The sequence below is a fragment of the Aquila chrysaetos genome, chromosome 13, assembly GCF_900496995.4.
Source record: "Aquila chrysaetos chrysaetos chromosome 13, bAquChr1.4, whole genome shotgun sequence".
NCBI lineage: Eukaryota > Metazoa > Chordata > Aves > Accipitriformes > Accipitridae > Aquila > Aquila chrysaetos.
Genome location: NC_044016.1, coordinates 12,530,845 through 12,549,266, shown reverse-complemented (window position 1 = coordinate 12,549,266; position 18,422 = coordinate 12,530,845). Strand labels below are relative to the sequence as shown.

At 39.9% G+C, this 18,422-nt stretch overlaps 1 protein-coding gene across 2 annotated transcripts in view; it reads left to right on the top strand.

Moving 5' to 3' along the window:
- The window catches only part of HHAT (hedgehog acyltransferase), a 185,164-nt gene that overhangs the window by 35,671 nt on the left and 131,071 nt on the right, over window positions 1-18,422 (top strand). For both annotated transcript variants that reach the window (XM_030035714.2, XM_030035713.2), the window contains exon 9: window positions 12,940-12,975. In XM_030035714.2, coding sequence (XP_029891574.1) covers window positions 12,940-12,975 — 36 coding nt within the window. The remainder of the gene's footprint in view (window positions 1-12,939; window positions 12,976-18,422) is intronic.

Sequence of the window (18,422 nt, the reverse complement as noted above, 5' to 3'; positions counted from 1 at the left end):
GCTTGCAAACAAAAGACGGTCAATTGAAGCATGAGATCTAGGCTTAAGCAGGTTCTTAAGATCTTGATGTTTAAAAGATCACTGAATTCACTTAAACAGGAATTTTCTCATTGGGTTGAGCCAGGGTTCGCTTCATTGTATGTTGCATGGTAAGAATGGAGCTGTTTTATTTTTGCATAGGAAATGATAGAATTTGTTACTGTTTATCTTGAAGGAATGCCAAAAGAGCTCTATATATGTATTTGTTCCTGATTTCAATACTGTATCAGTGGGCAGACTGTAAAATCTGTATGTGGGTGGAATTTACCAAGTGTCTTGCACTAACTGAAAGGCTGAAGTGAAAAATGAGACCTCCAAGAACATGCTTGTATGTGGCAAAAGAGTCCCAGAAAATGTTGCAAAGTGACTGTCATGGTTTAACCTCAGCCAGCAACTAAGCACCACGCAGCTGCTTGCTCGCTTCCCCCCCACCCGGTGGGATGGGGGAGAGAACTGGAGAGAAAAAAAAAAAAAAGTAGAACTTGTGGGTTGAGATAAGAACAGTTTAATAGAATGGAAAGGAAGAAAATAATAATGATAGTAATAACAATAATAAAAAGACAATAATAATAATAAAAGAATTGGAATGTACAAAACAAATGATGCACAATGCAGTTGCTCACCACTTGCTAACCGATGCCCAGTTAGTTCCTGAGCAGCAATCCCCTCTCCAGGCCAACTCCCCCCAGTTTATATACTGGGCATGATGTCACATGGTATGGAATACCCCTTTGGCCAGTTTGGGTCAGCTGTCTTGGCTGGGTCCCTTCCCAACTTCTTGTGCCTCTCCAGCCTTCTTGCTGGCTGGGCAGGAGAAGCCGAAAAATCCTTGACTTAGTCTAAACACTACTTAGCAAGAACCGAAAACATCAGTGTGTTATGAACGTTCTTCTCATACTAAATCCAAAACGTAACACAATACCAGCTACTAGAAATAAAATTAACTCTATCCCAGCTGAAATCAGGACAGTGACTTTCAAGGCTCAGTGTCCAAAACTATCTTCCATAGTTTGGGTAATAGATAAGTCCAAATGGGTGCTTGTATTGGATTGGATCTCATTTTTTATCATGCATCTTCCCATCTTCATTTTAAAAAACTAACAACACTAAACAGTCTGGGCTTTTTAGATTAATGTTTTCAGTTTGCTTGCTATATTTATTTCTGCTGTAAAATATCTTCTGTGACAATTTAAGTGTTTGTTGAGTTTAAGTTGTGCGTCTGCTTTCTAAATAGTGTATCTGAGCATGACGGCAGTTATATTATTTAGGAAGAACTGTGCTGATTGTCACTGAAGAGACAAGCTGTGCTATGAAGGTGTATGTTTCAAGTAAACTTGCAGAAAACAGTATGTATGAATCCATGCAAGCTATAGACAGGCAAAAGTGTCTTTTAAAAATATGGATGGCTTTCCCAGATCTTTAATAATGAGGATGATGATGAATCAATTGGTAGCAGTCACTACTTGAAGAATACTTATTCTACTTGGTAGGCATACCCCCTCTAGGGGATTTGCTTTAGCAAAGTTTTATAGTTCACCAAGACATTAAATAATAGCACTTACAAAACCTGCATATAGACTTTGCTATCTTCTTTCCCTGTAGTAATCTTATTCTTCAGACAAGACTCTAAAACATGTTTCAGACTTACGTTGCACACTTGTAATTATTTGTGATTTGGAAGCTTTCATCTTTGAGGGATTGCCAGCTGGGGAAGTTGCCACAGGCGACATTGGAAGAAAGGTGAGCAGGAGGATCCAGAAAAGTAGTATAGAACTGGTAAATGGTGGGGCATCTGTCAGGGGAGTTCCGATTCACACAGTCTTTTGGGCATCCCTGTTGTAAGACATTGCTTGAAAAAGAGGGACAATGAAGCAACTTGAGAGCATTGTGTCAGTGAAAGCAGCTGTCATTCAGTGACCTCTCAGTCTCCAGTGCAAAATGTTCTGATGTAGGAGAGATTCTTAGCCAGCAGCTCACTGGCAAAATGCTAGATTTATTTGCAAAGACTGCTAATGGAAGTTTTGGTCTTGCAAACACTGTTCAACAGTTAAATAGGACGGGCTACTCTGAGGATATGTGAATGACTTAGACTTTCTAATGGCAAGTTTAGCCACATTTGTAAAAGGAAGGGCCGAGAACTGGTGTTGAAACATTGCAGCAACTACAATGCTTCTTGTTAAGAGATGGTGAATACCCACAGGGTAGAGAGTACTGAAGCTATAATAACCCACTTGTTGGATTTCATCACCACCATAAATGGCAACTAGACTAACTGATTTGAAAAGATTTAAGTGCAATTATTATATTGTTTGCTCCAGCAAAATGTGGGGTGTTGTTGCTGCTCTAACTCCTTTCCTGCATATAGAAATTACACTATTCCCTTCTGTGTTCAAAAGTGTTCACGTACCAGTGGCAGCGTGACTGTTTTTAAGGTGCCCGGGATATTTCTGTCTACAATGCAATACAGTCTCTGTGCACGTAGCATCACATTTACCTGTCTCCATCTATGTTACTGATTTTGAACTCTTTACAAATGGAAAACTATCTACCTAGATCTACTCCGCTGAAAGTAGGGCCCAAAGTTAGAATCGTGCCACTATCTGCTTTTCAGAGTGGTAATGTACCGTCTGCTTGCAGTGGGCATCTTTGCTGAAGTCCATGGTTAGCCAAAAGTTTCGCAGATTATGCCACGCGTTGCATGATTTGTTGTACTTCGTTTCCAGGAATAGCGTGCAGCCCAGCAGTCCTGGGGAGGAACTAACAGAAAACAAAGCTGTGCTGGTTTCTCTTCAGCACATGGTTTAAAAATATGGATATACAAAATCAGGGTTTGGAAACTCAAATTACTGCAATTAGTTTCATAAAAAATAGTTCTGGTAATGAGCTTAACTTTAAATTGATTCACATGATCCTGACACGTGCTCGGCACTTTTGGGTTTTTTTATGCTGTAAGTCATTGGGAATGAGGTCTCACAATCAAACCTTGTTGTGAGATCGTGGTCCTTTAGCTATGATATGGGAATCATGAATTGTAGTCCCTAACAGCTAATGAGTGTGGCAGTTTTCATCTAGGTAGGTGTGGGGTCGGGTACTTCAGTAACATAGGCTGGCATAACTTCACTGAATTTAAAAGTTGCATACTAAAGGCTCACACAACTCCTCTGTTGAAGAGCCAGAGTTTATGTAATGAACGGGTTAACTTTGTTCATGAAATCGCATGTGGAGGTAGGGATATTCTTCACTTATCTAAGACCATGAGTACCGATGATTAGCATATGTAGAGAAACGTTTACAGAGCATGAATGGGACTTGAGTCACCTAAAGAACAGCTGAGGAAGACTTCGGCCTTCATCCCAACAACCACCAGAAGGCAAATTACGACCACTTAACACCTGATGGCACAAGATACTGAAGATACCAGCCAGCCTTCACGTATCAGGGACTAAAAAGACTGTATAAATAAAGAGGCTCTTCCCCTGTTTGGGTGCGAGCTTGTGGCGGAGCACTGTCTCCCCGGCCGCCCAGCGCTGTTTTGCTCTTTTATCGCTTGCTAATAAATTCGATCTTTTATTTAATACAAATTGGCTCCTCCAATTTGTCACGAGCGTCTATAACAAACTTGGTGCCGTGACTCGGATCCTTTCGGAGCTGTTGGGGTCATCGCACCGCTCCTCGCGCTCTTCTTGTAGTTTCCCGGCGATTGAGTACCTCGGGGTGGCAGAGCTACACCTTCACTTGTAAAACGAGATCTACATTTGTTAGCATAATGTCTCCCTTTATGACAACGAGGGCATATATTAGGCTCAACTTCCAGTTTGTTTCGCCCCTCTTTACACTGAAATTGCAAATGTCCCGGTTGTCCACATTTATAGCATTTCTTAACATTTTTTGTATCCATTCGCATGGCTACAGCAAAAGCATTGGCCATTAATGTAGTTTTATGCTCCAAAGACCCAACTTTGTTACAGGCCTCTATCATATCTACTAGCGTCACTCTTCCTGGCATTGATTGTAGTATTTTTTTACAGTCTGGATTTGCATTTTCCACGGCCAATTTTATTATCAATGCTTCTTTGGCATCAACATTATCTATTTGCTTTTCAATAGCATCTCGCAGACGATCAATAAAGGACATATAAGGCTCCGTATTACCCTGCCTTACACTTGTAAATGATTGTTGTGGCTTTCCGGCTTCAGGCAAGGTTACCATTGCCTTCAGAGCTAAGGAAGCTGATTCTTGTAATACTTCCACCGGTAGCCTTGCCTGCCTATTAACATCTGCAAAGTCACCAGTCCCCATCATTTGTGCAGAAGTGATCATATATCGTGGATCTCCTTCTGGGCGGTCCAAATTTTTTAGTGCTGCTAAATCACATAATTCTGCCCATTTCACCTTCCATAATAGACGCTGAGTCGGGGTTAAAATCATAGTAGCCAATTGTGTACAGTCAAAGCCCATTAAAATTTGACCAGAAAATATATTCTCCAATAATGCCTGACTAAACGGAGCAGACAATCCATTAGCCATTACTGTTTTCCGTACTTCTTTTATTAAATCCCAATTGAAAGGTTGCCACACGTTTGGGGCATTCTGCCTGACTGTAACTGGAAAAGCCACAGGATTTAGACCTTCAGTTAACATTTTATCATTTATGTCCTTCCATCGCTTTTTTATAGCCTCTCCTGGGGATGTAGCTGCCTCATAGGGAGGTGCAGAGGGGATAGGTCTCTGCTCGAGAGACAGGTTACTTAAAAGTTGATTGTTGCCTTCATTAATGACATCTCCCTCGGTGTTTAATTGCTCATCACTGTCCGAATTATTTACCACCTCGCCACACACACTTTTCTCTTTTTCCGGGGTATTTTCAATTGAAATTTTTACAGCAGCAGCCACCTCCTTTTCTGCCTTAAGGGCTTTCAACGTTTCCAGCACCAGTCTCCACGTAGCGGAGATTTTCTGAGCCTTCACGTCCCCACGCGATACAAAGTCCCAAATTACTTTTCCCATTTCTTCCCAATTTTTAATTTCAAAGACTTCTATATTCGAAGTGGGGGCTCCATGGTTCTTAAGCCATTTCAGCATCATACGTAAAGTATTTGAATCATATTTAACTCCTCTCATGGAGAGGATATGCGAAAGCATTTGTACAATTGCCCCTTCTTCCACAGACATCTGGGCACCCATTTTAATCTTTCTAGCCGCTCACCTTACTTCCAAATGAGCAGGTGATTGATCTCCCGGGAGAAAGTTGTCCGCTCAGTCCAGCTGGCTAGACGACCGTTCGGCTAGAGTCTCCTCCGGACGCACTTCCAGCAATTCCAGCGTTCTCTCGACCCACTATCACGTCGGGGTCACCATTTGAGGAGATTGAAGTAGACGAACGCCTGTAATCTTGAGAGCAGACAACAGACGACACTTCATTGCTAAAACACACACATACTTATAGTCACAAATTCTGCAAAGTCACTGTACACGCGCACAAGCACAAAATATGATTGGTTATATCAACACTGTACACGCGCATAAACATAAGATATAATTGGTTATACTAACTCTGTACACGCGCATAAACATAGGACATAATTGGTTATACCAATTAAAACACGCGAAACTTGTCTCAGTCTAATTGGTCAAGATAAACTGCCGAATTGAGGTTCTTTGTGCCAAGTTCCCTTTATCGTGGAATGTGCACCTGTGTTCTTCTAATTGGCGTCTTTCTTTTTTAGTCTTCTTGTTTATTCTGTTCAAGGTCTTCTAAAGGCCTCTGGAATGCTCTTGCGGCCGATGTTAGCTAAACATGTGTCCACATGAACTACAGAACGAGGATAGACTCATGCAAGCGGGATCAAAGGACCAATTCGGAGTTCTCATTGAGAGGTGACCAAAGACCCTGACAGCTTGAAAATCAAGCTCCGAAGAAAAGTGGAGGAGTGAGACTGTCTTTTGTAAAAATCCTCACTGTATATGTTATCTTTATATGTTACAGGTGTAAACTTTGTAGAGAAAAGTGGTGGACACATTGCTCCTATGGGTATTCCCCTAGTGACATTTGCCACGAATGTTATAATTACGAACAGGAATTAATTGAGCAAGCATTATGTATGGGAATATCAACTGGAAAAATTATAAAAGGCTCCAAAGAATGGTGGGATATTTTTGCTAAAGGCATAAACCCTGAGAGGTGTTGTCTTTATGTAAATGAGTTATGCCCAACGAAGACTGAAATAGTGCAAGTATCCCGCAGACGAACAGTGGTCAGAGTGGGGTGGGGAGCTTGGGAAGTGAAGGATACAAACTGGGACGCATATAAGTCAAAACAAAGTAAATATAAAGGAGGTTCCCCTGAAGAATACGACTGCTGCTGAGAAGATAGTATACCTCGCTGCTCTAAGCAACAGAGTAGGCAGAGAAGAGGGCAGAGACGTACTGCTGTGGGGATTAAGGTTGATGAACTACCTCCAGAGAAGGCTCACGGAGCCTCTTGACTTATTACTCCCAAATAAAACATCCTCAGAGCTTCCCCAAAGTCTCCCATCTCTCACCAGGGATGAAGACAAAAATCAAAATGATTATCAGCACCCTTGGAATACCTGTCGCAAGGGTAAAGGGACACCACTTTTCTCAAACTTGAGATTAAGCACTTGAATGATAGGACTGTTACTAATGCTAATGGCGACAACCCAAGACAAAGGGAACCCCCACCAACCTTACAAATAGACGCTTTATAGGTGGGAGGATCAAAAGATACTACAGCAAGTAATTGCTGCCGGGGCCCCAAGCTTTAATCAATCCTTATGTCAAATCATACCCAGGAACCCATGTCTACATAACTTAGGCTTTTAGTTTTGTCCCAGTTCTAACCCTGGAAAGGGGTATTGCAACCATCCCGACTCTTACTATTATGTTTATTGGGGTTGCAAAACTATAGCTTCTGATTGGATTCCTAGGGGAGGTCCAGATAAATTCCTATCTGTAAGGTGGGGGCCTCATGGATGTACACCTGCTTCACATGGTTGGGATGGAAGCCAAACAGGACTATGGAGTGGAAATTGCCCATATGTTTATATTAATGCAACCAACCCGAAAGATCCTGCTTGGTTAACCGAGAGAACATGGGGAGTCAGACTTTGAAAACCAGGCGCAGATTAAGGGGGAATAATTACGATAAGGAAAGAGCTGGTGCCAAATAAACCCTCTGGTGTAAGACCAAATTCAGTCGTAACAGAGGAAGATGATAATAACAATATTGTACAGACTACTACTATCTTACAAGTAACTGTAATACCTAAGCTTATTTACCATCCCGAAGATTTTATTTATAACTATCAAACTACTCAGGCCCATCACATACAAAAACGTGAGCCCTTGACAGCCCTCACGGTAGCAACCCTCATAGCAGTCGGAGCTGCTGGAGCTGGTACAGGAATAACCTCCCTCATACAACAAAATCAAGAATTTCAATCCTTAAGAATAGCAGTCGACGAGGATTTGGCTAGGATAGAAAAAGCCATGACAGCCCTAGAACAGTCTGTTAGGTCTTTATCAGAAGTAGTATTACAAAACAGACGGGGCTTAGACCTAATGTTCATGCAGCAGGGGGGGTTATGTGCAGCCCTACGGGAAGAGTGTTGTGTATATGTTGACCATACTGGAGTAGTTAGAGATACAATGGCCAAGCTACGGGAGGGGTTAGAAAAACGGAAGAAAGACAGGGAAGCACAACAGAGCTAGTATGAGTCTATGTTTAATTATTCACCCTGGTTAACCACCCTATTGTCAACTATTACAGGACCCCTTATCTTGTTGATCTTATTTTTGACTTTTGGGCCATGCATTTTTAATAAGTTGATCGCTATTGTTAAAGGGCGCTTAGAAGCTGCACACTTAATGCTGTTACGAAAACAATATGAACAAATAGAGGATGAAGGAATTAATCCTATCCTCGGGCGGACAAAAGAAGTATTAGATCGATTTAATGAACAAAATCAGGATAAAATAGAAAAGGGGGGATTGTAATGAACGGGTTAACTTTGTTCATGAAATCGCATGTGGAGGTAGGGATATTCTTCACTTATCTAAGACCATGAGTACCGATGATTAGCATATGTAGAGAAACGTTTACAGAGCATGAATGGGACTTGAGTCACCTAAAGAACAGCTGAGGAAGACTTCGGCCTTCATCCCAACAACCACCAGAAGGCAAATTACGACCACTTAACACCTGATGGCACAAGATACTGAAGATACCAGCCAGCCTTCACGTATCAGGGACTAAAAAGACTGTATAAATAAAGAGGCTCTTCCCCTGTTTGGGTGCGAGCTTGTGGCGGAGCACTGTCTCCCCGGCCGCCCAGCGCTGTTTTGCTCTTTTATCGCTTGCTAATAAATTCGATCTTTTATTTAATACAAATTGGCTCCTCCAATTTGTCACGAGCGTCTATAACAGTTTAGACCTCAGTTAAAGGAAGGCACAGCTTTTTGGAAAGCGGGAGCATAAACGATCCATTGGATAACATGTGCTTATAAAGAGTGCTGACCAGGGTGGGCATTTGGGTAGTGACGCTCGGGAAACAAGAGTCTGTCACTGCATGTCAATCTGTAGCTCCACTTGGGAGCCACCCTGTCTGCTGACCTGTGCTGAGCTCAGGGCATGTGGCCAGGAAAGTGCAAACCAGCTCCTAGGAGAATGTCGAGCAGTTTTTGATCCTGATTTATATCGGTATGTGTCAGCCTGCAATAGGAAGATGCAATTCAAGAATGATGCACTACAGCACTCTTAAGTGGCAAGTGGTAGGCACAGGATTTCAAAATAAGGTCCAACTATAAGGAAATTGGACAGATGGGAATCTCAGAGGGAGTCCAAAGTACCCATGACGGGGGGTAACAGATGACTGTCTTCTCTGATACCCTAATTGCAGCATGTATAGAAACTTGTCGCAGTTTTGCTCATTTGGCTTTCAGATATGTATATATGCCTTTTTGCATCCTGAGGACAAAAAGGGGTTTTGTAATTTTTTTCTGGGAATCATCAGGATTAAAATTTCAGTGCATGTGCTGTTGGTACTGACTGTGGTTCATACCAGCATGTTTCTGCCTTCTCATATCTTTTCTATACAAGAGGACTCTTTCTCTTCTCCCCCCCCATCAGCTTTGTGCTGAATGTAAAATTGGAGGCAGCTTGTTGCATTATGCACTTAGCTTTCAAAGCAGAAACTGCGTGTCTGAAATAATTTTGAAAATGCACCTTGAGGAGAGAGATTTGTGCTTGCAGGCAGAGATTTTGAAGATCATATTTTGGAAAAGGTCCTTGTTCGTTTAGTATATGTATGTTGTTGGTCATCTTTCTAGTTGATGTACTGGGAAAAGATGAATTTGGTTAGGAAGAATTATATGTATAATCTTTTGTTGAAATGTATAAGAAACTAGAACTTCTATGCTTAACAAAAGCATTGAAGTTGCATACAGAACTGTGATTCAAAACTGCTGTTCAGAGGAACAGAATTGAGACTTTTTATAAAGAAAAGATATCAAATTGTCTGGAGTGAGTAACATGATTACAAAATGGAGGTTAAGTATATCTCCCCTTTATTGTTCCACTCACTAGTCAAGATTTTGCCTTCTTCAAAGACTACCATTACTATCTGATAAACTAGATTTTACCCATTATTTCTCAAAAAAAAGAAACCAAAAACCCACCATTATATTGCTTCTGACATTTGAGCAGTATAGAGAACTTAACTGGCAAATAATATTTTACTCGTATTGCTATGGATATCTTTTCCCTTGTTGTTTTAGATGTTAATGAAAACCTTCATTTCAAAAAATTGTACTTGTTACAGGATTTCAAAAGGTGTTTGTGAAACTTTTATGTAACTGAGGCACCCTAAATGGCAAGGGCTACCACATAAATCCTGTATTTTGCAGAGAAGCTCAGGATTGAACAAGCTGAATGAAGTTGATTATAAATTATATTGCAATATCAAGTAAATATGGGTGTACTTTATAGGCAGTAGATAATCATGTCCATGTGCATATGGCAGCTGTAAATCTGAGTTAATTGGGGGGGCACTCTGTCATGCCTGATGGGTAGATTCCTGTGACATTGAAGGGATCACTATGAAATTTTTAAGACAAATGCAGTGCAATTACTTGTTCTCTTTTTTCATTTAATGAAGTTGCTTATTCTACCCCCAAGTTGCAGTCTGAACACTGCTATATAAACCCTCTTTACATCTTGTTAACTTTTCCATCTGAGAATGGAGGGATTAATTACATCTACCAGATCTGTTTGCATTGCTACTTTACTGTATTTTCACTTCACTTGTAGACTTCAATGCAGTATGTATTTAAATACGAACAAGCAGAATGGCTGAAAGTGTCTGTGGTAGTGTTTTGTCAAAACCAGCCTCTCGTTATCCTAGCTTTTCAGTATTTTTGCCTTGCACAATGTCTCTATTCATTATCCTAGGTGCTTAGAAGTGTATGTACTCAATATCCATAGCCTTAAGTAACGCAACTATTTCTCCCATTTACAGTTTGAAATTGTTCGCCCTTGTTGTTCTTGCTTTTAGAACTATTCAATGGTGCTGTCCTGAGGTGTCTTTAAGATCTAGGTGCACACTCTGATGCTATGCATATTCTTGTAATTCTGTTGGTCATAGTGTAGTTACATCTTTAAATGACTGCTTACACTGTTGAGAATTCGGGATCTTAAGTAGTCAGTTGCAATGTATCAGTATAGCATTAAACTGAGGAATAATGGGGCCTGTTTATCTATGCCGAGATACACCTAGTGTGGCTCTGATCTTTTTCCTCCTTTTATTTATTCTAACAAATTGGTTCAATGCATGTTAGTTTTCAATATTTATTGAATATTTTGTGGAAATATTTTAATAGCTAAAGCCAATATGAAATAGTTATAAATATGTTTTTTAATAGCAAGTGCATTATGTTTTGGAAAGAGTGAAAAATGAGAGAAAAGGTGGCATGTAAGTCCACAGCAAACTGTCTCACTTTCCCTCCCTGTCTGAATCTACTCTGCCTTATCTTTGTCCAACTCAGCCTCCTTCAGCTCTGATCATCTGAAGTTAGCAGAACCATTCAGTTTCCATGCTCATTGTAGACCAAGTCCTTTGGCTTTTGGTTCTCTGTCAAAAGTGGTGATACTTTTATGGTCCACGTGCCTGTCCATGAGAAGCTCTGTTGTTGCGTCCCTTCAGAGATAATAGCAGATTCAGTCATTGCCATCAGAGAGTAGCTAGGAGAACTTGAAAAGATGAGCTTGGCTGAAGATGTGCAAGATGGTTGTTTAGCATACAGCTGTTCCCTGGAACGGTACAAATTTCTTCTCCCCATCCCAGCACAAACATACTGAAGTGCTTGGTTGTAGGAATAAAAGGGTTTCAGAGCTATAAATACAGACTGTGGGCTGCTCTGATACAAAGGACTGTCTGTACGACACAGATATTAATATTTTAGTGAAGAAGGGAGCCAAATTACAGTATGTGTCTGGGCAGGAGGAATGGAGAAAGATAACTGCATACACTTCATGCAGTATAATTACACAGTAACATAACAATAATGTAAAATGGGGAATGATTTTAGGAAAGGAATGTGAAAATATAGGTTTAATGATGACCACGTGCATGTTCCTGGGAGAATATTTTTTCTGTTGTAAGGCATCTTTTGAGTGAGAAATTCACTCCCCTCCTCTCCACCCTGCTGAACCAGTGGACTTTACCTCCCTGTTAACTCCTAGAATTTCTACAGCTTCTTATCTTGCTGCTGTTATCAGGATGATGTTAACTATCTGATGACTTCTCTTGCTGTTTCAGGTAGAAGGCAGCATGCTGCAAGCAATACTGTTAAAATCATGTTGTACTCAAATGATCAGTTAGGTTTTTTTGGAACAGGATGCTTAAGAGATTAGTATATACCAAAATGTATTCCGTGTACATAATGTAAGCCCATTTCAGAGCAAGCCTAGTGCTGGAAATAAGACATTTGCGTTTTCTAATTGTGCTGTTATGTACACAGTTAATCTGGGATTATATTGATAGTCTTGTAAAACTGGCATATAGTTCAGGTATTAGGTAGATGTCTCAAATCAGCAGATACCTTCCTGTAGTGTCAAGGATTTGCTAGTACATTGTTCATGAGCTTGATTCTCCTTAGCTGGCTGAGGGATGGAGGAAACAGAAAAGGAAAACACTGGCGCTGTCAATGTATGTTGTTAATGCTGAAGTTTTTGGGCATGGTTCATGTAATTTAGTGTGATCTAACTTGTACTTGCTGTCAAAAGTCCTCAAAGTTCTTTTCCTCACCAGATCTGAGTGGAACACATTTGCAAAGCCCACTTTTTGGTGTATTTTGTCTATCCGAAGGAGACACAAGGGGGTTCTTTGATTATTCTGTATCATGGAGACAATTCACAGCAATCACTTGCATTTTAATGCAGTACAGAGCAGAAAAGGAGAAAGAAAGGATTTCACAGTAGTTTTGCTTAGAGGACCTCCCTGCATATGACAGGAAACGTGCAAACTCACTGGTCATCAGGATGCTTAAAAAATTATTTCCAGTAACAGAATACACACAATTTATGCTTTATGTGCGTTATACTACTCTGAATGTTACTGCTTTATTGAAGAAATACTCAAACAAGGAATTTGTGAGCTTTTTAACATGCATCTAAATCTTTCTATATGATGATGATCTTAAATTTCACATGTCATTACAGAAAGGAAGTTGTGTATTACACTTTTGCTTCAGTTTTATCATTTCCAGTAGTTTTATATTTATTTTTGGTATTATTGGTTGTTTTGAAATAGAGTATTCGTACAATACCCAACAGAGTAGTATTTTTTTAATAATTAAAATATGGTGAATCTTTTTTCTTGCAGAAGTTTTGACGTTGGGCTACATCGCTTTCTTGTCAGGTAAGCTAATACTTACATTGAATTGCAGTTCCATATTAAAAAGCATTTCCGTTGTTATCAGTAGAGATAGCCATGTGAACTCAATACTACTTGACGTTTTCTATGGCAAGATCCTCTTTCATCTTCCATTTATATATTAGTTTGAGAAACTTTAACTATTTGGCTTGGATAGCTACCCAATGTTATTCTTTAAGGAACCTCCTCAGGTGTCCTTCAGGAAACTTCAGTGGCAGTGTTCCACTCATTCCTGAGGAAATCTTAATTTTTCTTGTATTGAAGAAAAACATTTTCAAGTTTTTTCCACTGGTAACTCAAGTACCTTCATACCTTCTAATAAAGGCTTGAATTTTATAGAAAACTGTGACTGTGGAGGGGAGTTTTATCTTCTCAACAGAAAACTTGATTGATTCGATGCATGGGTTGGACTATGTTCTGAAGATGAATAAGAAAAGTGGAATAATTGTTGTGTTTTGTCTGACATTTAGAGGAATGCAGTGATTAAAGCAGAGCACTTCAACAAGAAAAGGGAGGTTAATGCATTTGAATGCTACACTGAGGAACTGGTTTTGCTGTTTGGAGTTCTTTTATGTGAGCAAAGACAGAGGTGTTCACTAAGATGTGTTTGCAATCATTTTTAATAACATACCTATCACTATCTACTGATCTTTACAAAGAAGTGTGATACGCACCATGAAGATTAAATTTGCCATGGTCTTTAGGCCCTTAGAGAGTTCATTCTCTCAGTTATTTCATCCCACTAAAATGTTGCAATATCCATCTGTGAAGAACTTTTATCTTGGAAGAATGAACCCAGTATGTGAGCCAGAGCATGCTGTTTGGGTCCCACCATAAGGATCAGGTGATGTTAGGCTTCCCTTGATTTGGCCTTGCTACTGAACTCATTTAGGCTACTTTGTCATATTTTCTGCATAAAGACTCTGTTAAGCCTTCACACTCATGAGTCCTTGTGGCCTTAATGCAGAGGTTTTTGGCACCAATTCACAGGCTCCCAGAGCTCAAACAAGTTGGTTGCTCCTGATTGCTTTTCGCTCCTCTGGTCGCTCACTTGAAGCATGTATTTTCTAATGTTTTCAGAACCCTGCTAATTGCTCTTGACTGTAGCTAGTAAAAGAAGCATACAGCTCCAGACAGAATGATATATGTCTAGAAGCATTTCTCTGCCTTAGGCTCAGCATCACTTTTCACTTTGTCCTCTCAAGTATCTAAGTATACCCCTTTCAGATTCAGCTCCTTTAGATTATCAGTGCTATGGCTAAATCCAGGAAAAAATGGTAATTCTGTATCCAAAGTCTGGGTGCCAGTTGGACAATAATACAAAGGGTGTATCATAAAGGGAAGAATACTGAGTAGTATCATATTGAACACCATGCTTTTGTGGTTTAAACTAAATACAAAAACCATGAAAGATACAAGATCACACAAAGCCTATGTCATGGGGAAAATTAGGTTTGTTCTAAGGTTGCACAGGCAAACCCCCAACCTGACATCTCATAACCTTTGAGCAGTAGGCTTTGTAACATTAGGATTATTTTATGTATTTCTTTGCATGTAACATGACAGCTTTTAACAGACAGCTCTCCTCGCTAAAGCCGTAGCATCAATATTGCTGAAGATATATGTATTTCAGTGTGTAGATACAGTTTTTAGACTACTGAATGTATTTAAGTTCTGGTATCAGTTCTACAAAATCAGTCTCATCTATATTTTGACCAGCAGATTGATTTTTTTTTTTTTTTTTAAATAATCATATAAGAAATGGAAATCATCATATTAAGAAATGGTTTAAAAATATGCTACTGTTGTAAAGGGAATACAGTGCACAAGAAAGTCTCCTGGGAATGTGGACAACTACTTAAGCAAGAATAGAATCGTGGTAAGCATTGATGTACTAAGTTTGAGCCCCTGGTAATGCTTCTGCCACAAAAAGTGCTTTCACTTGCTTCATACAAAGAATGTAATAACATACTATTCTCTTATACTGCATTGTTTTACATCCTGTGAAGATGCAATATTGGAGTTTTGCACTCATGCAATCCCTGGACTGTAAATAGCCATTGAATTTGAATGAGTTGAATGTCGTCTTTGACTAATGTGTCATTTTTTCAAAGCCAACTGTGGGTTCTATGCAGTGTGGTGTTCTAACCTTCAACAGCTTTAATACTTCATTCTCAGTCTGTCGCCTACCCCTGTTAACAACTTGGGGAGCCATCAGATAGTTTCCCTCTAACTCTACTGCTAAGGAGGAAAAACTGTTCCCTTCTGTTGTAGCAGTATGAGTTTTGCTTAGGTTTCCTTAACTGAAAAAAAAAAAAAAAAAACCAAAAAAAAAAACCTTTGTTTAGTAGATGTAACACCAAGTCCTCTATTTCCTAGTCCAAAATACATCTCTGCTGTTGGTCTGCCACATGACCTTTAGAAAGTTATTGCCTTTGGTTTTGCCTGTTTAGACAGTCTGTGCTCCCGAGAACTTGCAGATATGTGATTGTTCCCCTGTACTCAGCACTGGTGAGGCCGCACCTCGAGTACTGTGTTCAGTGTTGGGCCCCTCACTACAGGAAAGACATTGAGTTGCTGGAGCATGTCCAGAGAAGGGCAACAAAGTTGGTGAAGGGCCTGGAGCACAAGTCTTATGAGGAGCAGCTGAGGGAACTGGGGCTGTTTAGCCTGGAGAAAAGGAGGCTGAGGGGAGACCTTATCGCTCTCTACAACTACCTGAAGGGGGGTTGTAGTGAGGTGGGTGCTGGTCTCTTCTGTCAGGTGGCCGGAGATAGGACGAGAGGAAATGGCCTCAAGTTGCAGCAAGGGAGATTTAGGTTAGATATTAGGAAAAATTTTTTTTACTGAGAGGGTTGTCAGACATTGGAACAGGCTGCCCAGGGAAGTGGTTGAGTCACCATCCCTGGAGGTATTCAAAAAGCAAGTAGACGGGGTACTTCAGGACATGGTTTAGTGGTCATGGTTGATGGTTGGACTCGATGATCTTGAAGGTCTTTTCCAACCTAAATGATTCTATGATTCTATATTCTTCTGTGTTCATATAGTATCTGTCATACATGGTCCTCTTCACACTTTGGGTTTCTATGTGTGAAATACCAACAGTGGGGGCAAAAAAACCCCAAACCCAATCAAAACCCAAACAAACCAGAGTTGCAGGAAGTGTTGAAAATGTATGAATTGAGATTTAAAATGTTCAAGAGATGTTATATTGATTTAAATATAAGGACGCCACCCTGCATTGGAACAGGGAACCCAGTATGATGCTTTCAGATATAAAATGCAAGGTCAACAAAACTAAAACCAGTCTCTGCTAAAAGGACAATCTGTGCCCAATTACTTATTAAAATGCTGATTGAAGGGACTAGGGCTGTACATAGCCTGGCATACACAGTCAATGGCTTGCCCAAGCCATGACACGAAGTATGACAGAGAATTATGTTAAAGAATTTTTAACCGTGGGTTTCTCTAGGTTTGCTTTATTAACAACTCAGAGTTGGGCCACCACCGCAGTGAATGGCGCACTTCCAAAAGTTTGCAAATCTTATATACCCTTTTGCCACCGATTGTCCCAATCCAAAGTGTCTGTAATTTTCCAGCCAATTCTCTGTTCTCATGTCGTTATCATTCATCATCTTATCTCATCCATTCTCCATTCTCATGTCTCAGTTCTTCTGAGATTGGTGGTCACAGGGAGAAAGTCATCATCATCACTTATCTTCTTACACTTCAAAGGTACCTATGAATTTCTAAAGAAACTACTCAGGTTATTTTATTAATTTATCTTGTTCTAAAGTTAATCACTTACTCTGATATCTTAGGTCTAAGATGTATGATCCTTCCTCTGTTGATTCAGCTTGACTGGATTCTAAGCCAGCCATGAAGAGGGAGTCTCATAGAACAATTATGCAGCTCATAGATATTGTTTTATATGCACCTGCATTCTATTAATCATATCTAAACCAATATCTAATCATTAGTTATATGTCTAATATGAATAGTCTTAAAACAATAAGGCTAATAGTCTTAAAACAATGAGGCTTAAGGCCTAGTTCCTTTTACAAATTACAGCCACACAGCTGCTTCTGTATTCTTAGAAAAAAATAAATATAAAATAATTTCTGTCCATCCATCTAGCTGTGGCTTGAACTATGCTTCTGATATGGTTTTTAAGATAGCTTAGGTTTAAAAATCCCATCTTTGAAAAATGTATTTGTTATTGAAAAGTGTGTATTATACTGAAATGGCTAATTATGTGGTGTTTACTGGCTTGGGCTGAACTGGATTGTAAGACTAGATTTCTGATCACTTTACTTGCATGCTGAAATATGGTGGCATCATGGAACTACTGTGAAACTAAAGTGCAGTTGAGTACGTCAGGGTCTGGGCCTTGAACATTTGTTAGCTATACCATAGTGTTTGAAGCAGGGATCCTGGAAGTTCATGGGGGAAAGATCAGTAATTTCATGATGAAAACTGAGTTTTGATACTATCCATTAAAAATGTACTACCATACTTGGAAGGTTACTTGCCCACTGTTTTCACACAATGATATAAAAGAAAGTATTTGTTACTTCTTTTAAGATCAGCAAAATTATTGATCCATGTTATTTGTCACACAAGCACTATACAAACATAGTAATATTTTTTCATTGTGACTACAGGAAAAACAACCCTGTTCCTTCTAAATCTAAGCATCCTCAGAATGGAGCAATGGGTATATTTTTAGAGTTCAAAATGCATAAAAATAGCCTTTGGGGTAGCAGTTTAGAGGGTAAAGAGCAAGAGAGAGGCTGCCTGGTGCTGTTTGCTCACTGAAGCTATTTTATCCAGGCATTTCATCCAGTGCTGAGAACAGGGCATTGGATGAAATAAAATTGTGAACACATGAGAATATTTACTGTTCTAATGCCAAACAGTGCTTCCTTTAGGGCAATGCTGATGAGGGCAGTGGAGAAGAATGACAGTTTCTGGAGGCATGATCCTTTTGAAAAATCTCCACACTTTCAGCACTGCTGTGCTGTGGAAAAAGTGTGAATCATACTCATTTCAGTACAGATCTGGCTGTGAAAAGAGCTGCAGGACTGTGCACCCCCAATGTCTCCCAAAGGTGTCCATCTGTTAGCAGTGCTCACAGCTCACCCCATGGTTTGCAATTACTTTAGCTTGTTTCAAGTTGCAGGTTATTTAGGTTTAGCTTACTACCTTGTGCAAAGGTTCTCCAAATGCAACACTTGAAAATCTTCCCCTTTTCTAGTTTTCTTAAGTGAAGCAAGGCATAGTTTAGCTCTGGGATCAAAGTTTAGTATGTGTTGCCACCTCTGTTGATTTTTAGTTAGAAATGGGGCACCTCCATGTAAGGGCAGAATGGTTCCATGGCAAAAGAGGGATTATGGTTCTAAGTAAGGTACATTCATGAAAGAAGGTAAGGA